The sequence below is a fragment of the Dendronephthya gigantea genome, unplaced genomic scaffold (assembly GCF_004324835.1).
Source record: "Dendronephthya gigantea isolate DGI-Jeju-01 unplaced genomic scaffold, DenGig_1.0 000434F, whole genome shotgun sequence".
NCBI lineage: Eukaryota > Metazoa > Cnidaria > Anthozoa > Malacalcyonacea > Nephtheidae > Dendronephthya > Dendronephthya gigantea.
In genome coordinates, this window is record NW_021163444.1 from 2,356 (window position 1) to 27,057 (window position 24,702).

Here is a 24,702-nt window from a genome sequence, read left to right on the forward strand (position 1 = left end):
ACAGGGAATGTTGATTTGTGGCAACGCTTTGAGTGTAGATTTGACATGACTGAAACAAGTAGTAACGTTGCGGGAATATAAAGCAATTTACTAGAAAGAAAATTACTATATAGCTAGTGAGATACCAGTCGAATCACGATTGGAGTGTTTAGGCGTTAAAACCAATAAATTAACAGCAACATTGACATGCATTTAGTTAATGAGTATTAGGGACTTAAATAACTGCAGGTCTGCGCCCACCCTTGGCCTTGGACCTGCATTTTCCCCACAGTTGAAGTGTTGAACTATAAATATTGTTCTAGAAATAGTGAACTATAGATGTAGTAAAATGTTCGCAAATACCTGCTATATTATTGTAGATCGACACTTACGGATGTGGGCACTTTGATAAGTGATACTAATTCCTCTGACACCGGCTAAAGTGGCCTCTCACGTCGTATTTTATTTCATCAGCAAAGAGCACTTTCTATATGTTATATTGCACTTTATATTAGTAATTTCCGCCATGAGAAAACTCATAAGGTATGCGTTGTGGTCTGATTGTTGCAAGGGTGACTTGTGATTGCATGAACTGATCTGGAAACATGATGAATTGTTTGTCGGATGGTCTCATGGTCATTTATGGTCGAGGTTGCTGTAGTCCAGGAAGGACTGCTGCCTCGTTGGTTTGGTCAACGTTAGCAACTTAGCAGCTCACGGAAAACACCAACCAGGAAATGTCAATATAGATTGTCCCGCAAAACTGCCCAAAGATATATCGAGTCGGCTAAAACATAAATGTTCGCGAGCTGATTGTCCAAGTCGCATGGAAAGCTAAACCAAAAGTGAGTTCGCTTGCAAAATATTTGCATATTTTCTTTTGAAGTGAGAACAGTCAAGCTGAACTAATTTATTTATTCTGCCAAAATTCAAAAGAAAATATGCAAATATTTCGCTAGCGAACTTTTTCTTTGCAAGTGAAAATCCACCCTTATAGTCATGAGCTAAAATCGACTTGTGGTGAGATAGGAAACCGTTGAAAATGGGAATTCGGGCGCCGGTGTCCTAGAAAATTTGGCCCCTCGAGAACATATACTTTATGGTATATTGCCATGAGTTCGAGAATCGTGAAGCTTCTTCTAAAAGTAAATACTTGAAAATGAATTCATTGTTATGAATGATATTCGATCCTGCATCCAGTGAAGCGACAAGTTGGATTGCCATTAGAAAGTGTATCTGCATTTCAGGGGGGGTGTGTACCCGTTTTACTTTGGGTGTTAATTAGTTTCTTATCATGCAAGTTCCCCCTGGCCATGCACATGCACAACGTCTTGCTTTTCATTCGTGTTTCGAATAACGAGAGGTGAGTAAATCTAAACAATTTTATATTATCTTTAAATAACATGCAACCATGGCGAGGTCGAGAAAGACTAAATTACCTTCATTTGTCTTTTTGACAAAATCATTTATCGCTAGTTTAAAAAACCACTAAGATGATTATCACATACTAATTTTAGGCGTATTAACCAATCAATAACCACAATTTCCGATATTCACTTTTGTAGTTGTACCGATAACTATTAAATACTTGCCAAGTCTGTCATTTGTCAAGTTTGGCATTTTGAACCTGAAGCTATTTTTCAGCTAAATTACATGAAAAATTAAACTGAAAAGAACTCTCAGCCGAAATATTTTTTAGTTGGTTGATTATCTTTCTGAAAGGAACAGATCACAAAACACAAAATGTGCTTTCCAATTATACTGATTTGCTTGAGATATAAACCTTCATGGAAAAACCTCATTTAAAAAGTGCGCTTTTATTTCATCAAGACAGCAGAAAAACCCCCATACAGGTCTATATTCATGCGGACAATAGCCACAGATTCATGAATAGATGATTTAAATCATCAACCGCGTTATTAATTAAGAGTTTTAAAATGATGGGAGGGCTGACGCATGCAGTTCACAACGCGTATAACAAACACAGCTAAACACTCAAGATATGACAGGTGATCAAGCTTGCATAGACTTTCCATCCACCCATGCACCCACATGGATGGAAACACTGTTTCAGAGACACTAAATTCATAAGTTTGTACGAATTTTGGTTTTTCTATTCTACTATAAATATCAGGCATCTCTTCGTCACAGTTTCCGCGTTTCTGTGAAGTCTCTTAAAATGTTTTTTATTTCCTAACAGTAAGATTACGGTTAATATGCATATAATTGTTTTTAATTGCATGTTTCTTGGCACACTCGACATCAAATTGCACAGCAAGTACGTTGATCACTGAAGCTAGAAACCCGTTACGTTGAAAATATTGGGGCGGGTTTTTCGAGGCATAACTATTAAGTCACCCTTTCCAGGGAAGGGCCTTTAGTTTAGCACTTAATAAGCCGTTAGAGAGTTTAATGTTTATTCACACGAAGTTAAAGTTGTGACAAATTTCAGGGCTTTAGTTTCTTTACGACAAAAATATAATTTAGTTGCAACATTAATATAAACAAACAGGATTAAAAATTGATCAGTATTGACTATTGTTACACCTGTGTATCCTATTACAATTTACATAGTGGATTTTTAGGCTGTGAACGCATAAACCGGCTGTCGTATTTCTGTCAGCAACGATGATTAAATCAAGTAATATGCAGCCCCCTTGGTACAGAGTAAGGGCCCGCACACACAAACTGAGTTTAAAGCCTAGGCCTTCCTTCGTGCTCTCGCTAATTTACATAATTTAGCTACGTGTTTTCAAATTTTGTTTGTCATGTGAATAATTTGACTCCGTTAAACTTGACTGCACATAACCTAATTCAAATGTTGTATGCTTGAATAGCTTATCAGGTAGTCGTTAGTTGAGCGTTGTGGAAGATAGACGTGCAACCCTGAACACAGTAGGGCACTTCATAAAGGTTTTTACACCAAATCTTGAAAACTTGAAAGCGGGTAAGTGGTAAATGAATATATTTTATTTCTTTTAAACAGCAATAAATAAATTTCCTATACAGTTCATCGGCTCGCCCATGAGCCGCGAGCATGGCTAAAATGCAACTATGTTCAATGCTAGTCAGTCCGAAGAAGGAACGCCCTGGGATATGAAAGTTTTTAAAAGTATTCAGTTTCATTTATCTCTCATGACGCATGCAAAGTTAAAACAGTTGAACCATTTAAACGGTCAAGCATGTATTTATTTAACTATAGTGGATCCTTTACGCCTGACTACGACTACATTTAATAAATATTGAGTGCGTATTTTATTCATTTGAGTAGAAAATAGTAATGATGGTTTAAGATTACCATGTTTGATAAAATTGAACTTAACTGCTGAGCAAGTCTGAGGGCTGTGCACATGATCCGCATTTATAGCCAAGATTTAACGAAGCGTAAAATGATTTTGAGGTATTGAAATGAGTTAATAACATGATCCTGGTAGTGCTTGGTAGATGCATGTGCTTGTTTTGTTTCAAAAAGACATATTTTAATCCCTCAAAATCATCTCACGCTTTTTTAAATCTCGGGTAACCGGGTCTCAAGCGAACAACCCCTAAAAGCGCAACAACGCGGTTTTGTCCGTTAATAATTAGTGGCCCAATATACATCTGATTATATATTCTCAACCTTGGCTTCAGTCTTTTACCAACTGTATCCTAGCGGAACGATGTTTGTTTCTTTATGACTCGATCATTCATGAGAGAACTAATGACTTTTAAACAAAGAAAATGCAACGGTTCTTGATGCTAATTAAAGGACGTTTCACTTCATGATCGGAAACGATCCGCCAACTTACAACATTTAATCGGCCACAACATTTACAAAAGGCTTACAGATAAATGCAGAAGGAATAGATTTTGAGAAATAGGGTGAATCAATAAACTTTAAATGACTTGAATGTTTACTAGTTTTGATAAAGAGCAAAGGCCAGTCTTTCACCCAGATGCTTTTTTGGAAAATATAAGATTACGTCAGACATATCGAATCGTTTATGAACGTGGGCAGGACACCTGCACATGGATTTTGGAGGTTCTAAATTGCTGACTCATACATAGCTTAGGTTTCTATTCGATATGATTGCTGCAAGGGCTAAAAGCCTAACAAAATGATCGTGTATGATGAGACATTAAAATTAGCCAAATGCTTCAGTGTTATAACTCACGGTTACACCACATTAATTCTATGAATAAACTCTGTTAGTCTAGAACAAACTTTGTTACTAAAGTTGTCCTGGCAACCAGGGACATTTTATCGCTATATAAGAGACAACAATCTAGACTTCCTGTGGTTTGCTATGTATATTCTAGGCGCTTCCTCTTTTTAGCCACTGATCTCTATATAGAAAGAAACTTTTATACCGTCTCTACTAAAGCCCTGGTTACTAGGGAGAATGTAAGTTCAATTATGATTATATCAGAAATCTGATGTAACCGCTCAAAACTCAATGGAGTAGCCCTCTTTTCAAACGTATATCACATTTATTTCTAGCTAAGCTGGTTATCTGCTTTTTTTATTAGGTAAAATGACGCCATTCAGAAATTTCTTATCGTCCGGCTTGATCGTAATAATGTTCCTGATCATAACCGGGGTGAATGCAGATTGCTACACAAGATGTGCAATTGTTCATATCGACTGTTTTCGTGGATGCATATTACAATGCGATGATTGTGTTTCCAGTCAACGGATTTGTTTCGACAAATGTGCCAACCAAAATCAAGCCAGAAAACGAAATTTGCTCCACGAACGACTGTTCCAGTATGTCAACCAATATACAAAGAATTGAAATGAACACACTTTGAAATGAACAATATTTAAAAGTTTTTTGGACAATTCTTCTTGATATGTGTGCAGCGGTGGATATTTTGTAATATTCTGCGTCTAATGAATTATCTTCTCTAGAAATTTCATAGCCAGTGGCTTTTTGAAGAAAATAACAACTTAGAATTAAAAGAATATTTAAATGGATGCTGTATAGTTATTGCCTAATGAATTATTTGTTTATAACGAAGTTTTAATAGTAAAGTAATCGATAGTCATATCTTCAAAACTTCTTGAGCGATCCTAATTTTTACAGCCGATTTCTCGTTGAGCAATCACGTTGTCCAATTAGAATATTAATTTCAAGTATGTGTATTTCACCAATGAAATAAAGATCATTGGACTATTTCTCATCAGTTAAAATGACAAATATATTGATGGATATATTGACCTTGACGAACAAAAGGAGATCAAATTGCTAAAACCAAAATTATAAAGTCCACGTTTAACCACTTATCTCGTTTACGGTCATTTACACTTTGAAAGAAAATTAATCTATTTTCTAATCTGAATTTTTGAATCTATTTTAAGATCTAATCTGAATTTTATTTATTAATTAAAATGTTTGACCACATACATTAACACATATAACAGAAAACTTAATGGCCAAAATCGTTTCCAGGTATATACAATACTGCGGTTAAACTGGTGTTTTGATAGCCGAAACGGACTTTCAAGTTTTTCTTACAAATAATAAGAAAGATAAAACAGAAAAACAATGAAACTGATATGCGTGAAAGTATTTTACCCAGTAACTGTGCATAACCTGCACGAGTGGTAGTCGGCTCCGTTCCCCTGCGCTGTTATATTTATCAGAAAAATATCTTCGATGATAATTTGAAGATGTTCGAGTCTCTCTTTTTCCCAAAGCCAAGGAGAAAACCCTTGAAAAGCAATTCAGTTTAAGGTGGCACAGAGTAGACAACGGTTTCGTTGTGATAATATTCTTGTAAGTTTGCATGGTGACATCAATAAGTAAATTAGTTTGTAGGTACACAACGCGAGTATTTATAATACTGCAAAGCTGAAGGCTCGGGTTAACGGACCGAAAGCTTTGCAGTATTAAATACTCACGTGAGTGATCTACAAACTAATTTACTTAGTTTCATTGTGGCCGAAACACGATATACATCATGCACAAACATAAACTGATTCCTCTCGATGTCTCGACCAAGGCTTGGCCCGCCTTTGCCCTTCGTCGAAGTAAACTCGAAACATTGAGAAGTTTCTCATCGATTTTTTTCATTCGAATAATTGATAAAAGAAAGTGGAGAAAAAAATCTGCTATGTTCGGCAACCTCGTTGCAATGTCCTGGCAGAATACTGATCCAGCTCAAATTGTCTCGAATTGTGATAAATTCTAATCATCCATTTATATACATATGATATTATGAGTTTGATTGAATAAAGTGCACAATCATTTTTATGTTCTGAGTTTCATTAGTTATACGTCCACGCACTTGGACCTTATGAACAATACGGAATATTGTATCAAATTCAAATGTAAGATTGACACTTTCCTGCAGATCAACATAACAATTTTGATTATGCATATGACAACGGCGGTAGATTTTGTAAAATTTGCGGCTTCTATAAATTATTAGCGCTCGAAAGATTAGAATTAGAGATAGTCCTGATAATGAGATTGCCGAGAGATTATTGAGAGTCAAAAAACTGATGCAGGGAAATTGAAGGATATTACTGTTTTATTATTAAATAAATCAAGACAAAAGAAGAAAATTGATTCAAACAACTGTTGCTTGTAAGCGGACGACAAACGTTTATCAATTTTGTCTGCCAGTATTTCCAAAATGCAGCGTACTCATTAAATCTCTTATTGGGGTATATGACGTTTCATTTGTTGTTTTTAGCGCTTCATTAATTTTGATAAAATGGAGGTGAAGATTGTGTACAATATCTGCAGATGTTACAACATAATGATAGCAAATAATTGCAATTAATAATTAGTTTGCGTGACGACCACAAACCAACGTTCTTCGTAAAAAGCATTTATAAAAAGGTAAGGAAGAACGCTATTCTATAATTCAGGGTGGAAATCTTAGAAGAAAGAGCAATTGAAAAATCAAAAATTAAAATTCTAAAATGGTGAGTACATGATTTCATGATGCGACTCGGTTACTGGTATTTGAATATATATAGCTACTAAGTTCAGTGCAATTTTTTATTTTAAATATATCCGCATGACTACATACATGATCCGCTAGCCGCTAAATGACCCGAATCCTTCAGATTGAACGGTTTAAACAGAAGAGAACTTCATCCTGTGATATTAATTTCCCGGAAAGCATGTAGATATTGAATGAGTTAAAGTAATTAAAGACCGCCGACGGTAAAACGTTAGGACGATTATTCAGCTGAGCCTACCACTGAGCATGCAGTGTCTTTTAAACAAGGTACCACATGCACACAAAGGCAAATGTTTAGTTAGTTCAAAAAGAATATTCGTAATGTGTAATAATGAGTAATTGGTTTAATATGCCGCCATTCGTGCATGTGGCTCTTAGCTATATATGTCTAGTTCTTGACACAGGTTTTTTATTGTGCTTAACTTGCCATCCATCATTATATATTAAGCCGGGTGAAATGACTTTTCGTATAGTTCTTATACGCCAGGGTTGAAAATGATGATTTATTTTTCGTAAAAAATTGCGGTAAAAACGTAGGCCCAGTCTGGATAGAAAATTGTTGTAAAAGTTGGTCAAAATCGCATGACACTCTCCTAATTCTGACTCGTTCGTCACGCCCCTGACCGTGCGTTGAGTTGATGTCGAAAGTTATCTAGAATTTGTCGTCAAACACGTTTAGTTAAGGCTTTATAGCCGTTGGTTATACCAAAACCTTTAGTTCTATTTACTGGGACGGCAAAACTAGGGGGGAGGACGGGTAGGTGCCAGGAGCAAGAGGCAGCCGACGCGGCTCTTTCCATTTGAATGATTAAACTGCAATTTGTTATAAACTTCACGAATACTCTCAGACATCGAAATCGTCCAATTACTGTTGGTGTGCTAAGATGTGCGTCAATACAGAGGTGTTCAATCAGGACAATCTGCCCCCCCCCCCCTATTGCCTTTGCATCGTTCCAGTGTCCCTGCTTATCCATAACAAAATCTCAACCATGGTCTTATTATGCCATCAAACAGTAAAAATTCAGTAACACGTGAATATTTTTATCTTTTAGATGAAAATCGTAGGATTGACGTTGATCATTGCGTGTTTTCTTCATAACAATATTCCCACCAGCGCTGCAAGCAGAGTTAAAAAATGTGGGTGGATGTGTCAAGCAGAAGTGACAAGATGCGTTAACAATATTATCTGTGGCAACACGAGGGCATGTTTACATCGTATGGATGAATGTATCATGTACAGAATGCCATGCGTTAAAAATTGTATGTCGGCGTAAGAGTATAGAACGCTATAAAACTTTAACGAGACTACCTTTATTAATAACGTTAACATCGTACCACACTGAAGTATTAATCGATAATCGTAAACAGTAAAAATTATTAACATAACAATTGGCTTTTTGCATCATTATCTCACAAAACAATAGTAGCTAAAGGGGCTGTTTGTTAGAAATTAGAATGGGACTAAACTTGCGACTTTCACCTTCACTTTTCTAACCTCACGGTGGTCGAGGTATACCGCATACAAGAGATCGATGATGTTGTTAACTGAACTTAAGAAGTATAACGGCTTATATATAACTAGTTGTCGTGACTCGTGAATATAAATAAGCTGATATACACCTACGGTAGATCTACCAGCATTACACAACATTAGTTCTCTAATCCCTGGTTATATATACGCAAATTGTAGAAAAACCATTTCTGCATGTTTGAAAATTACCAAAGAGAAGGGGCGGGGAAGAAGAATTTCGAATTCATTTCTTGACGCGGCGATATTTCAAGATTCTTCTGTGTAAATATTAGTGCCCTTAAATTGACGACATGTTGTGTGTTTTTTATTTGAATTGCATATTTTCCATAGAAGATTACTAGACTTCACTAGACTTCACCCATTAATTGTTCGTAGACGTTCGAATTATATTTATGATCGTTTTATTGTCCCAATCTGCAGTGCTGCAAAATCTCGAAAGGTTAAGGTCGGGCGCGTGATAGCAAACAGCAAAAATTTCGGGAACTGATATACATGCAATTCAATGTTTAAATTCCGGAGTCGGGCATCTTGAATATTAGTGATTCCATTGAAGACATGCATATATTAGTGTAAACGGCTACGAATACTTCATAAACATGTATAGGAAGAGGCTGCTTAGTGCTGAGTGGGTCAGTATAACGAGTTAAACCGATGAAGAGGGATTCCGGAGATAATTTTTCACATATGCGCTCATTGAGAAAAGAAAATATCAGTCAAGCCACCCAATAATGTATTTGTGTTGTTTGGGGAACGCCAAACTCTGTTAGGATTTGATAAACGCATAGCGTTAATGCACGAATTTTATCTACAATATTAAATTATAATGTTACAACTCAATATATGCCGAGGAAAATAATTACCGGGCCGGACAACGTTTTCATCAATATTCTAACGAGATATTATAAAAAATTGTATAGACTATAGCGGCGTAATCTCGTATTTCTTTCGTGAATATCAATATTAACCATGATTAAATCATGATAATAGAAAAAACAACTGTGGCATGGGATGGCAATTTTTCAAATTCAATTCATTCAAAATTAATCATTAATTATTCAAACATCTTTCGACGTAATTCTAGATATCAGAGTGAAGTTGGACCAAATCAAAACTCGAGAGATGTTCAACAACATAATTGAATAAATAGTTTTCAATTAGAGAAGATTAGTAAATCTCTGGCTTCATTTCACCATAAACGATGAAACATCTTTTAACAATGCGACGGCAATTTTATGATCACACGGAGTTTAATAAATTCAAACAATGGCGTCAAACTGATAATTATGCAAATGTTTGCTCAAACAATCATAACAAACCAGTCATTGGTGGACACGATTTCTGGCATCAATTGTTTTCCACCTCTTGTATAAATAACAAGACACTCTAACGTTCTTCTTCACACGAAGACAGAAAGTGATCGAAACAGACAATATAACTAAAGTTCAAGGTATGTATATGTATATATCCAATCGTATATAGATATATCTCAGCCTTCAGTCACTCCCAAAAATTCCTAAAGTTAAAGCAAAGACAAGTTAAGCTCATAATCTAACCGATATAGTAGTTTTAATTGTGTTTCCGACATCCAATTATTATATATATTGTAGTTATATTCTATAATGATTATAGTTGAATTGACATTGGAATTGCCTTACATTAATAGTGGGATACAATTGTCAGTGAACATTTTCATTTTCAAAAGAATTACCATTATAAAACAAGTGTAATACATGTTGAACCAAATCGCTAATTCAACTGACAAATCACAAATATGTCAAAATCGCCAAGACTCTATTGCGATTATAGCAATTATCATATTCAAAAGATATATAGAAAAGAATTTAGTGTATGGCTTTCCATATAGCTAAATAAATCATATTACATATAATAAATATAATAGATATCATATGAAAAATTGAAAAATGTTGCGTAGTGATGGTGTATAGCTTATTGGAAGTGGCAAGACAATACACAAAACTCTTCTTTGCCATGACAGGCCATGAATATACGAGGAAAAAATTATTCATGTTGAAAATTTATACCATTAGTTACGTACTATGCATGGTTCTGCATTAAATTCACCGGCTTTACTTGAAAATTTTTATAGGTAAGTTACTATAAATAAGATTATATTAAAAAAGCTTAAAGAAGGTATAATTTTTGTAGCGAATCGTTCTACACTGCATATTAACCATGAGTGCATATACAACGCTTCAAACTTTATATATGTACATGTACAGTCGGAATATTATTGGGCTAAAAACAAACTGAAACTCAATTCTCAAAATTTCTTTTTATAAATTCGATTAAAAGTTAAAACATGCATGATAATCTGTTTACATAACTCAACGATAATATTAATTGCTATAACAACAGAACAATATGATCAGTTCAAATTATCTGCCCCCGTTGCATTTAAGTTTGCCCATTTTTTTGTCAAAACATCCGAAATATTGGTCCGTCTGGGAGATATAAACGTCGTATTTATTAGCCGTTGAATATGTTTTTATACATCTTTCTGGCAGTTTCTGCATACTTCAACTTCAAGTCTATTTGATAATTTATATAAAGTTATTTTTTCGACAGCGGCGCGTATATATATATATATAATTATATATATATATATATATTATATAATATATAATATATTATATATATAATATTATATATATATATATTAGAGATGATATCCATCGATGAAGCATTATCATTGGTCGTTACTGCTTAAATATTGGCAGCATAATCCGTAATTTTGAGCAATAAGTATAATGTTTAACTAATATTCATGGCCAGAAATTGCGGACATGGAATATGCAGATTGCCGTAGCAAATTTGCATATCTGTTCAAATATTATTCGTTTGCAGAACTATAAATTATATTGCGCATTCTTAAATTTTGCAAAATTTAAGAAAATCATTGCATCTTTGCTATTTGCCCTGGTTGTTTCTTGTAACTCGTGTCATATTGAAGATCCTGAGGTAATATTTTGCTGGCAAAGGTTTATGTCGGCTCTGCATTTTTATTTTATTTCTACGCTATTACGGTTTTCGTTTTATATGGTATTCAACGTTATAAATGACCAAAACTTTGTTTTGAAAATGCAGGACGAATACTGATAAAACATTTTGAAATACTGCATAAAAATATTAAGATTAACTTGCTCTGCAACGAGCAATTAAGGCAAATTATAATTGACCTACCTAAAGGTGTATTTTTAGCGTTTAGTACTGTGCACATTACAGTTTACTATAAACTCACGAAGCTTTATTTTGACACCATATGCAAATTTAGGCGGAAGTAGAATGTTAAATATGTCCGAATTTTCTGGCCATGTAGAATGCAGGTTACAGGAACTCGCTATAGAGTGCTCTGTTCTGCATGCGAAACTATAAATTTCGAATGGATTTCGTTATCTTTTCAGATCGATATCAGGAATGTCATCAAGAGTATATTTGATGATCTTGCTGTTAGCGTTCGCCATCACAAGTTGCAGCTGATTGTTGGGCTGATTGTGAGACTGCTTATGCACGATGCTTCCAGGATTGTAATTTCGAAGAAGGTTGTCTCCCAGAATGTGCAAAGAAAAACAACGCCTGTAAAATGAATTGCTAATTATTTTGGACTGCAAATGGTTGTCATATATATATATACATATATTTATTTTTTCAATGTCAAAATACTGTTAACTCGTGTATGTCTGTAGAAGTAAACAAGCTTAAGAAGTTAAGGAATGAAAAGAATTATTTGCATTTGAAGTAGAAAAATGTTTAACAAATGTCATACGACATAATTTAGCTAATTCCTGCTTATAATTGTATCCAACATAACAAATAAATTTAAAACATGAATGTTGATTGTTAAGAAGTATAATTAAAGAGATATAGCAAAGAAATCGCTCGTTACCGTTTCTTACAAATTCAGAATAAAGATGAAAATGGAAATCACTATTTGATGGTTATATATCAATTATATGGCGAGAGCCCCTCTCTCCATTAAGCCTCTCTCTCTATTTGACCCCTCTCTCTATTAAGCCCCTCTCTCCATTACGCCCATCTCTCCATTAAGCCCCTCTCTCTATTAGGCCCCTCTCTTTATCAAGCCCGCCTCTCATTAAGCCCCTCTCTCTATTAGCCCTCTCTCTATAAGCCCCTCTCCTATAAGCCCCCCTCTCATTAAGGCCCCTCTCTCTATTAAGCCCCTCTCTCTATCAAGCCCCGCCTCTCCATTAAGCCCCTCTCTCTATTAGGCCCCTCTCTCTATTAAGCCCCTCTCTCTATCAAGCCCCGCCTCTCCATTAAGCCCATCTCTCTAATAAATCCCTTTCTCTATTAAGGCCCGCCTCTCTATTAAGCCCCTCGCTTTATTCAAACTGTTGAACTTGCAGACCATTTACAAATTTGTATTTTGTTTTTCTATATATAATACTATGAACGTATAGTTAAATACATTACATTTTGCAGGAGATTTTACGCACAACTAAATAAGCCCTCCTCTCAATTAGGCCCCGTCCGTAATAATGTGCCTGGTTTTAATTTTACTGACATCGATTTTCTTGACATGAACGCATGCAGTTATAGGAGGGCTTATTATAAAGTCATTAGAGGTTATTTAATATTTTAAAAATTTTAATCGTCAGACTATACAGTAAAAACGTTTAATTTGCTATTGAGGAATGTTTTATAATCTATCGACGTTTCGTTGAAAAAAAATCTATGACTAGGCTGTATATAACAGGAAAGAATGGAATATATATTTACATATACGACAATTTAGTATGAATAAGGCACTTGATTTGTATTCACAATAATGTTAATGGTAATGTTAATTTTTATACATATTGGAAACAGTCTTTTATAATTTTTATTTTATTCTACGGACTTTCATTCGATAATATATATATCCTCACAATTCATTAGCTAAATATAAAATCCACTAAAATAAATTAATCTACTTTCTTTCACATATACTATTTTATAAATATGATGGATAATTTCTTTCTGGAAAATCTTGTGAGACGTTACTTGCCCCACTAAGGCTAACTCGTCGTTCAATTATTGAATGTACACGTTGAGAGCGACAAACGCCAGGTCTATTTTCTACATTTGTCCCATGGTGGGTGTTCAAAATCCTTCTGCTATCTGCATGGCAACATTCACAAAAGTGCTGTTCAACAAATGAACAACATTTTGGACAGACATGCACCGGTGTCCTTTGTTCCATACGTGTTAACATCCCCGCTCGGTGATTAGAACTCACTCCAGGAACATTTGGGTTGTTATTTACACTTTCATCAGCAGAAAATGGATGCTCATAAAATGATCTGTTGGTTGACTCTGACATACAGGCTGTGCTCGTACGAGACGAAGATGGTCGATGGCTGGTGTGAGAGGATGGATGTTGACTTAAAGTTGTCTTTGTTGCATTTTCATGTAACCTTTGACGTCTTATTCTTATAATAATGATTGCAACAATGGAAAATGTTATAACAATCAAAATTACGAGAATACCAATAAATGTCATTTTGGCAAGTCGCCTTGATCTTAACTGAGACCTTGTTGATGATGCAGAGACAGGAGTTTTTGATCCGTCTAGAAAATCAAAGATTTAGTCAAGTATACAAATATGCGTTTACAGACAATTGCATGCCGATGTGTAAATATTAAAGAAATAAACCTATTAAATGAACATTTAACTGGAAACTTTGTATATTATACTACAATATAACACTGCAGTCTGCCTCAAAAGTATGATTCGTTTTTACGCTGCCTCAATGATCAACTGTGAGGCTGTGTAATTTTACACCGAAGTGCACCGTACTGCAAAAAGGAGTGCTTAATATGGAGAATGGCGATCTCAGGCGACTGTATAATAGGTTTAGGTAATATGACATGTATACTTAATCTGTATTATTCGTATTTCACCGAATGCGCACATTATTTAAATATAAGATTACCTTACCGACGCTAGAATATGAAAGCTGGAAACCAAAACTGTTTTGCAGCTGGAAATTTCCATTAGTGCCATTATTCTCATACCATATTGAAACTATGTTAGATGTACTGTAAATATCGTCAACTTGAGTTTGACTTTGATGTGTTATTCTCTTCAATATTTCCGAGTTAGAACTATTTCCATCTCTTATCACCACTGATGCATTTTTTTCAAGGTTTAAGGAATCAAACCATATTTTTATTGTCTTTTGTTTCGCTATCTCAATGAACCAGTGACAATTTGACCGTTCTTTAGTTATGAAAGACACACGAGACTTCGGGGATATGATAGTACCAGCAGGCATAGAGAACACGCAGCCACATGATTTGCACTCTACAGGAAAATATTATACAAAAATTGTATGTATGCCCTTAATTTAACTTAAATAATTAACAAACAAAAAGGGTGTGTAAAAAGTTATAACAATTACTAAATAGTTATGAATGAAACATTAAGCGTGACGAGTTTCGTTGAGAATGGGTGGTTAAAGGTCTTCCATATACCCGGTACATTAGACAAACATATTAGTCATAGAGAACTAGCTCAAAATAGTCGCATAATTTTCATTCATTTTGTTAGGTTGTCATGAATTATCCTTTAACTAGACTTTTATACTTAACGAGTGATTTTCGTTAAATTACCCAGCAAGAAATTCGTTTTATGTTCCTATTGTATGTATTAAAAAATGTCCTTATTTAAAAATGTATTTCACGTGACCTTACACCTGACGTCATCACGTCTTCTCAATAATCTCACAAGATCAGGGGCGGACTAGGGCGGTACATTGCTAGAACACCCACTCGTCAGCGAGTATGAAAACTTCATATTTAGTTGGCAAAACTTTTGAATAAAATAGACTTTTCTTATCTAATGATATCGAGCTACAGATCTTAGAGCAGCAAATTGAACACTTTCCCCATACAATGCAAACACTCTAAGACGGGCGTTTCCGGAATTTTCCTTGATCGAACAACCATGGTGGCGCCATTTACACTCTCTACGTCTGGGCTTTATGTTTATATTTCAACATTTGGCTGATCGCTTGGTCTTGGACGTTTAGATCGTCGCGTCCCTAAGCCAAGACCTTACCTTCACATGGCGACAGCGAGCATGACTTTGACTCTATGCCCTTTCCGGCGCAAAGTGAGGTATCGTCTGATTTTTGAAAGCGATAACTTTCTAAAGGACAATATCTCAGTCTGTATTTCTTTCCTTTGCCACAACCACCAAACGCAGTACAAGAACTCCAAGCTGACCATTTCGACCACTCAGTCCATTGAGGTCCTATAACATGAAAATGTTTTACGATTAAAATCTTAATTTATTCTCAGATTTAGCCGGTGGCTTAGTGGTCGTTCATTTCAGTATTCATTCTCCGATTATAGACCATTGTGTAGACCGAGCAGGTGGAAGTGTGGGTACTGGAAACTGTAAAATTTTAATTACAGTAAAACGTATTCATTTTAAATAATAAGCATTTGCTACTTGAGGCGTTTCTTAGTTCCTGACGGCAATCGAATATATAGGGTATGAAGTGAAGCATTTGCATACTTCTTTATAAACTCTATAGATTGCGGAAATTTCTCACCCTACTGTAATATCAACTAAATAAATGGTTTCCTGAATGTAAGAAACAAAGACAAGGAGGAGAAAAATGAGTTGTAAATGAACTTGGAACGTAATTGTGAGATAATGATCTGGTGTTGTCATGATCTTCAAAAGCGAATATCTCTCTTCCTCGCTGTCAAACAACAAGATTGGTCGAAACTTTACCGATTTGAGATTTGTTTAGCGATAAAATAGATTGTCATGTCCTTAGACCAACGTGTTTTAAATGCGTCAGTATATATCAAAATCAAATCAATCATTTATACATACCCGTTCGCTTTTTTGAAGGCACGCACAGAGTTGCTTGGACCTTCCTTTCATTGGTCAAAGAAGACTTTGTGGTGTAGTAAAAGCAATAATCACGAATTTGCTTTTTAAATATTGCGCATGAGAAAAATGCGGATCTGAAACCATGGAAAGCTCTTTGAGAGTCAATGACGTTATTATAAACCTTGGATCTCATTTCAATCTTGTCTTCGGTTCTGTCGCAATAACCAGGTGAAGAAAACTTGATCACGAAGGAATTAGAGCAAGGGAATATACTTTTTGATTGAGCTGTAATCTCATACTTTCCCCAGATGACGCTTATGTTATGACTTCTCGCTATTGTTTTTGTTGTACTCTGAAATATATACCAAGTAAAATATTCCAGGTGTGTCAAACATATCACAGCGAAATTGCACTCGTGATCTGCTTTCAAGTTTCTCTTTCTTGATTTTCTTTGTGGCGACTAAAACATGCTCTTTACTGCTCTTTATCCAAAACAATTTTAAGTTTCCTCTAAAGGGTTTGCAACGTCCTTGTTTGCTGTTCAACCATGCTGATAACGAGCCACCAAATGCCGTGTGGTTCTTCTTTACTTCAATATGAACTTTTTCGCTTCGGACGATGAATGGTTTTGATGTCAACAACCTGAATTTCTTTGTAATACCTTGTATAAAGTATTCAATAAAGTATCGACCTGGCTTGGAAAATATCTCACACGAGATTTCCAATTGTGTTTGATTTTCACGCGAACTCTTATTGATAGTCATTACCAGCTTATTTCTGTTCAAAAGCCTCAGTTTAATAACTTGATTTGAAATGTTGTGCTGGCTCTGTTCTTTACCAAACCGAAATGTCAGTTTTATTGAAGTTTCGAAACTACGAAATCTCCTAACCGAAGGAGTGTACGACACCCTAAAGGATCTTGAAGGAAGTCGCTTGTTGCTAGTACAGCCTAAAATGAAAAGGGTTTAATATGATAAAAAGGCAGCAGATTCTGTCACGATAGAAAGCTCAAATAATTCTCTCTCGACGATGCTCAATTTAGACATGAATTTCAAACACAGCCAGAGCCAGAGGCAGAGCAAGACAGCCAGAGGATTATTATTATTAATTGGTATTGTAAACAGTGAATTATAAATTACTTTTATATAAACATGCGTGTGCATGGAAAATGGAAAGATACGAATTAACGAAAAATAAAGCGTCGCGTATATACACAGTATATGCAAGGCCGTCGCAGAATTTTTGAGCTTGGGGGACAGTGATCTTTCTTGTATAGGGAACGGTGTGTTTTTATAAACAGGACATTACATACAACTTCTGAAAATTGTAAGTTACATTTTTTTTCTAGGGGGAGCTGCCAACCTGACCCCCCCCCCGCTATGTACGGCCCTGGGTATATACTGTTGTATGTGATGACTGCAAACATCTGCAGTTTATATAATTGCCAAAATAGTTGCATAAATATTAATTCCTGTTTTTATTACGCGAGTTTATAGCGATATGAACTAAAATCGTGCTAATAATGTGCATGTTTGCAATGAGACAAGAATTCTATTGTAAACAACGTAAATATATCTCAATTTTGGTTATCAAAAAAATTCTCGACCAATCTTGATATGAAGATTAAACGAGAACACAAGTTACAAACAAGCATGCACAACTACACATTGAAGCCCTGCGGAGTCGCAAATAGCAAATTAACTGCCGCGATAGTATACGGACTATACATTGCACAAACCTTAATGCAGTTTATATATGTTATTTTTGCTAAATTTTGTATATGCCTTGTGAATTGCAGCCAGTTTATAATAACAACTCAAGCGACCTTAAAATATCCTTGTCTAGCGTACCTGATATTTGAAGCAAACCAATAACAATGACAATGTATATGTTATGAGGGTCCATCGTATAGAATCATCAGTATATCTGTCGTTCAGCAAACCACGGATATAAACTATAAGACAAATAAAGATAAGATACTTGCATGAAGGTTATATAGTTTGTCTTTCCAATAGAAACGCTAACATAATAATCATACGAAAGTCATACATGAATGAACGAGCATTAATATCAGGCTATTGTAAGATCTTTTCACAATTTCCGAGCTGAATTAATCAGGTACAATTAAGGTGATGACAAAGTGCAATTATCACTCCACGCCTCCAATTCACCTTTAGCTGGCTTGTGACAAAAGACTTGTTATAAAGAATACGAGCAATTATATTCCCTGTTTCCTGTTAAGTAAAAGGTCATATATGCTATAATATGTCATTAGCTAGTTTTATATTACGACTTCGTAAATATTGAACAAAAAGCTTGGGACAATATGCTTACACTCATGCAGTGAAACAATATTGTGGCGTGTAGTCTTGCCATCGCGCGATGCGGGATAATCTTCACAGCAGGTTCAAAATTCATTCAAACGGATTTGTCTATCAAAAAGTTGACTATCACTTTGACTGTCTTATATAGCTTGCATATTTTACTATATAGACTATGCCTATAACACAATAATTGGTATTTGTTCAGACTTCAGACAAACAGTTTGATTTATCAGTGACAGTATATACCTATCAATATTATCAAATAGCTAGATGCCATAATTGAAAAATCGGCAACTGAGTTCTCCATAATTCAAAACATTTCAAATGATATTACCTTTTGGGCTTTTGATATTCCTAATGAAAGAAAAGTAGACACTTTCCGAATTTACCCATGCAGCTAATGACAATGAAAAGAAAGGAACAGCAGTTGCCTGCCAATTGCAGTAACCAGTACGTATAGACTGCCCACTTTTTATAAGTTGTACACTGTCTCATGAAATTAAAATTTGGAAGTGTATGCATGCAGGATTCTATAATAAAACATTCACATGCAGTTCACTGTTGCTATGCGTCTATTCAATATTTAGTCTATAGACTATATTTAAATTTAAACGAAAAACAAATATTAATTTGCTCAGCGTACCAATTTACGGCACTGAGTACAAACAAATTATCTCATATGACTATATTCATGTGTACATAATATGTATATTCAGAGAGGAAAAATTAAAACTATAGACTATGAGCATGGCTTGTTAACTTGTTAACGTGATGACCTCTATATGCATGTATAGTTGATATAATTAAGGCCTGCTTTCCACTTTGAGTATATGGCTTTTTTAGCACTTACGTACACGCACGCAAAAGTTTAAATTCATGCTTTTAAATTTTTCTTATTTAACATGATAAAATCTAAGTCGACAAATGCATACTGAATTACGCAGGAAACTAAGTTCTTTCGAATTATTCACTTATTTAAGCATTTAGACTTTTACGTGCGTGTACGTGCGTATGAAAAACGCAACAGCGGAAAGCAGCCCTAATTTCAAAAAAACCAACACTACAGACACTTGATATATGAAAGCAAAAAATAGTGGTTACCTAGCAGTTAACTTAAAAAAACGGATATCTCGTGATTCGAGGGATTATAAGTTCGGGAGTAAAGTTGCTTGAATATGCTCCTTGGCCTTGGGTCCTTTCGTTTATGACATGCAGTCCAAAAATAGTCGCATTTATATACTATTTGGTAAACGTTTGCAAAGACTGTCACGAATTTTATCATTTTTTCAGAAAACGACCCATTCTTATTGATTTCCGGGCTTATCTCGTCATCCCTTAAATATAGTTCTCTGTCTGGCATTATGATGTGGCGTGACTGATAGCATGGTACAGAGAAGATTGTAAGATAATAACAGTTTACCATACATTTGTCTGGCAATTTACTGATATTCTACATACATATATATCTTATCTCAGATCATAAAGAGGGAAACATGAAAGTAATATTATTAAGCCAGACCTTTGTCTATTTATAAAGAACAGATGATGTCCATGAAGGTCAGCTTTTGGATTAAATGTGGCCATCACTGCATGCTTGGCATGTCTTGCAAATTGATAATAACACGTATATAGATGACTTATCACTAATTTGAATCAAAATTTCAATCCCCCTGCATGCTAACTATAAAAGTATCAACGACACACATCGCAAATATATACTTACTTGGTCAAACTGCACTCAGTCGACAGCGGCAATCAGGTATATTACGTATATGGCTAATACTCAAGCGGTTTTCATTCGCTTGATTGATTCTGTCACTGACGAGAAAATCTGAATCTTTACTGATCCATGATTAACTCTACCAACATTCACAAACAACAACACAATGTTGCATGCAGTGTGAGGAACATCAAAACAATTAAGATCATTGAATTTTAGACTTAATATTGTTTACATAGTGTCTGATATATGACTTTATAATCTTCCCTCTTGAGTACTTTTGTGCGTCATATTAAGTATCCTCCAAGCCTTAGTTATAATAAATTTATCCGATTACATTCTGAACCTAATGCGCGGGTAATCCGTAGAAATATTTAGTTGTGAAATATGTAAAAAAAACGCCAAGCAATTTCCCGTTTCTTGCATGAAGAAAAGAAAGGAAAAAATATCGACCTTAATTCCAACACTTCACATGCCGCGATTGTATGCTGGTGGACAGAATATGACTGCTATAAAAAGCAGACATTTGGCGGGTATTTTCTTTTCTTCTCACAAAGAATTAAAAAGTCAGTTCTGGAATTTCATAGAAGCAAAAAATTAAGATATGAAATGACATTAATGAATATTAGAAAGTTTACTTATACCACTGTACGACGGTTATGATGCAACTAACTGTAGTTTTATATATTCACAAATCATGCAGGCACAGACGACAGGATTATATATACCTCGGAGTTGTTGGATTGACATTTCACTCATACACGCGACAGAATCTTGTATCTTGGTTCTTTCAACGATAGCATGATATAAACAGTGATAGCGGTTTAAAAAAGTCAAATAACGCCATCAGGCAAACCAGTAAACATGCAGTTAAAACGTGATTTATTATATTTTTCGCACCATACTATTAAAAAACATTTATTTACAGACTATTATATAGGACAGGGATCCCTGAGCCTGAGGTGCAAATCACCAAAGATTTAAGTCGAGAGGAATTGTCGGCGTTGGATCACATATAGGCATAGCGTTGACGCACAATGACATCAGAATATTCATCAGAATTAAAAACCGAAAATTTCTAGCGGTGCAGCACACTTGAAAAGAATTGAAATCAATATTTCGTTTCTCAAAAGGAATTGTTGCTGTCCTTCGCGAATTTTCTTTGTTTTTAATTTCGCTCAATTATTTTCAATTCAGTATTCATTTATAATATCACGCTTGAAACTACTATATCACGGCCACCATGCATGCATGGCTTCAGCTCCTAGCCTCCTATCTTATAGGAAAGATAACGCTCTATATGATTCAGCACCGACCGAGAGGATTGCCTGGGTAAAAACAGATGGATTGCGGAAATAAAGCAATTCTGTAAAAGCCAAAACTTTTCGATGTTTCGTCGTCAATAGAGTTAGTACGACTTAGGAATAGTATGTCGAGACTGTGTTTTTTGACCTCATGCAGCGCATATATATATTTATTCATGATTCTTCTCCGTCATATATTGGCTCTGAAATTTTATGGCGTCCGTGGTCTGCTCTGAGTTTTAGACACTATTTAATTCACTTCAAGTTCCTTATAATTATGATTAATCGCTAAAAGTCGCTCACGATTATCTGATTTAACCGTACATTAAGAGTCTCCAATATGCCAATGTTTTTTTTCAAAAATACATGTGACAATCACATGTCTCTTTCAATTCGTGCATTATGGTGGCATGTAGCAAGACGTATATGTATGAGTGAAAGACAGACAATCAAGATGAAGATGCATGTATACCTTGCATTTATGAATTCCCTATGCAAACCTATATCATATAGATCATAGGCGTATGTCTTTTATGATTTACGACTACATTGTTCACTGCAGTTTCAGGAAATTATCCCCTCTAAATAGGGGTGGGGTTAATGTTTCTCAGAAATATTTCTTTAAATATGTAAAAGTTTTGTCTGTTTTGAAACGTAAATAAACTGACCAATTCTCTCTCTCTCTCTCTCTCTCTCTCTCTCTCTATATATATATATATATATATATATATATATATATATATATATATATATATATATATATTATAAAATAAATATATTGATTTTCAAAATCTTCCATTGGATGGAAGATTGGGTGAAAATTATGATCTGCACGAGAGGATTCTTTATGGTGACTAAACATTAAATAAAAATCGGTGCATGCATGTTTCGCCAATTCTGATAAATTTGATATTCTTTTGTTCTAAAAGTCACTCAAACAATAAAATGTCACGCGATGCGTTCAGACATGCAACTTATTTTTAAGTGCTCCGTTTTGAAAAACGTCTTCATTTAAAGGGTCTAAACAAATTGTTTAGTGCAACCTATAATGTTTTTGTCGCATACCGAGTAAGATATGAAATCCGGTATTGCACGCCATACCATGCATATGTACTGTACAACTACAAGAACAAGGTAATTCATTATTTCAAGTACCCGTGCATGGCGTGTATATATACTAAATGTGTGATTATTCTAATTACGAGGAAAATTTGTTTGTCAGCTGGACAAAACAGGATTTCTAAAACCCACTTATCATGTCGAAAGCTTAACCGAAACTATATCCGACATCTTCATTTCTAGACAGGGCGCAGACATCACATTCATATATTATTAAAGTTATTAAATACCACGAAGAAAGTATTCAATATATGCCGACTTTTACCGTACAATATGTCCATTTTTATTCCTAGTTACATGCCTTTAGCGAGGAATGTGCATGATGAATTTGTGATCATAAACAAGTTAACATTGTATATTCTGGGATTCATCTAATATTTGATGCGGAAATTAATCAGTGACAAAGATTATCTTAACATAATATCAGTAGTCTGTCACATATTTAATTTATACTCTTCTAGTCTCCTACGGCTACGATTTTATGCTACAGGACAAACTGGAAGCGGCAGTTAAGATTACAAAATGTTGAATTATAAATACATATATAAATTGCATATAATATATTATATAGTTCTAAGCAAATATAAAGTAAAGAAGTAAGTAGGCAAAGAAGTAAGATCATATTATGTATAGATGAATGCGTCATCGGTAGTATTTGATAATTGGGATGGCGAAAGCATAAAATTATTATTGATATATAAGTCAGTCAGCCTATATTAAGTAACACTTCAATTATAACTTAGAGATTTTAAAAAGAGCATTAAGACTAACCTGAAAGAATGGCCTTGAACTTGCTCAAAATGGGTTTTCACATTTATATTGGCAAGTGTGGGAAGAGAACTTTCCCGAGTGAAAATGTGTGAACTTGTCGCGCTTTTAGTCAAGTCATTGCTTGGATGAACTGTGTCCGTAATTTTATCTCATGTTTGCGTGTCCGTCAGGGAGATATAGGAAACAAGGCAGACATAACCACTTGAACGAAGCCTTTTAAAATCTTTGTTTTTATCTAATACCCATTAATCTTTCAACCTTTATGCCTCATTTTCCGGCTAAATGTTTTTAAATTAACGATAATGTTTCAAATCATGCAAGAACAGGAACGCGTTCTATATACACTAACGGCAAATCCGAATGCTAATCATACCATATGCATGGGTTATACAGATAATTTTTAAGGTGCATGTCAAACTTTCGACACTGTAGTAATTTAGGCCAGACAACTATTTGAAAAAAATCATAAAAAAGCTGAGTTTATTCGGAGTTAAAGACTGTCGCTTTTTTCTAAACAAAGCCTGCATCTTTGGTTTCATAATTCGTATTGCAATATGAAACCAAGGATGGATATACATGCTATAAGAAACAGTAATTCTTACATTAAGAATACATGAACCTGTTTTGTTTATATAAACTATAAAAACTAAAAGATATTTTGATTTTTGCTGTCAATCTTAGACTGAGGTGGGAATGTAAAAAAAAGGAATGTTGCAAATGTGCTGGTGTGAATTTCATGAATGGATTATAAAGAATAACAATGTTATTATCGCAACTAAATGACGTTAAAATAATTTGTATTCTTTGTGATAGCAGACCATGTAGTAAAGAGATAATATCAATTGCTTTTCGTTCAATATGAATAAAGAATATTTCATATAAGGGAACCGTAAAGACATTCTTATAATTCAAAGTCGTGATGAGAAGTGTCACAACATTCTGGGCCTCACCCAATTGTTGATATGACGTCAATCACTTCTCTATGTAGCTTTGTAAAGCTCCTTTTAACCAGGGCATATTATAATACAATCTATGTGGGAGACCAAGATGTACCAAATTACCAATGTTTCAGTCCGCTTTGCGCAATAGTTTGCACGGAGGGCGCGCGCGCGGTACACGCAACAAAA

The 24,702-nt window shown here is 34.8% G+C and overlaps 1 protein-coding gene and 1 long non-coding RNA gene across 2 annotated transcripts; one reads left to right on the plus strand and one right to left on the minus strand.

Annotated features, from left to right (window-relative positions):
• Positions 1–6,814: 6,814 nt before the first annotated feature.
• LOC114543303 lies at positions 6,815–11,942 on the plus strand. The gene is made up of 3 exons (XR_003689973.1): positions 6,815–6,895; positions 7,989–9,914; positions 11,890–11,942. It is a non-coding gene; the product is annotated as an uncharacterized LOC114543303 (long non-coding RNA).
• Positions 11,943–12,982: 1,040 nt separating this feature from the next.
• Positions 12,983–17,101, minus strand: LOC114543304. Its single transcript, XM_028562344.1, has 5 exons — positions 16,751–17,101; positions 16,338–16,689; positions 15,549–15,743; positions 14,427–14,792; positions 12,983–14,056 (listed from the first exon to the last, which is right to left on the minus strand). Exons 1-5 carry the CDS (start codon positions 17,099–17,101, stop codon positions 13,440–13,442), a joined length of 1,881 nt encoding a protein of 626 aa, XP_028418145.1. The 3' UTR covers positions 12,983–13,439.
• Between the last annotated feature and the right edge of the window lie 7,601 nt (positions 17,102–24,702).

Coding starts and splice junctions, on each gene's coding strand:
- LOC114543304 (XM_028562344.1), bottom strand. CDS start 17,101: ATGACTATCAATAAGAGTTCGCGTGAAAATCAAACACAATTGGAAATC. Junction 15,744..16,337: donor GCCTTCAAAAAAGCGAACGG/GTATGTATAAAT, acceptor TTCATGTTATAG/GACCTCAATGGACTGAGTGG. Junction 14,793..15,548: donor CTCGCTGTCGCCATGTGAAG/GTAAGGTCTTGG, acceptor ATTTTCCTGTAG/AGTGCAAATCATGTGGCTGC.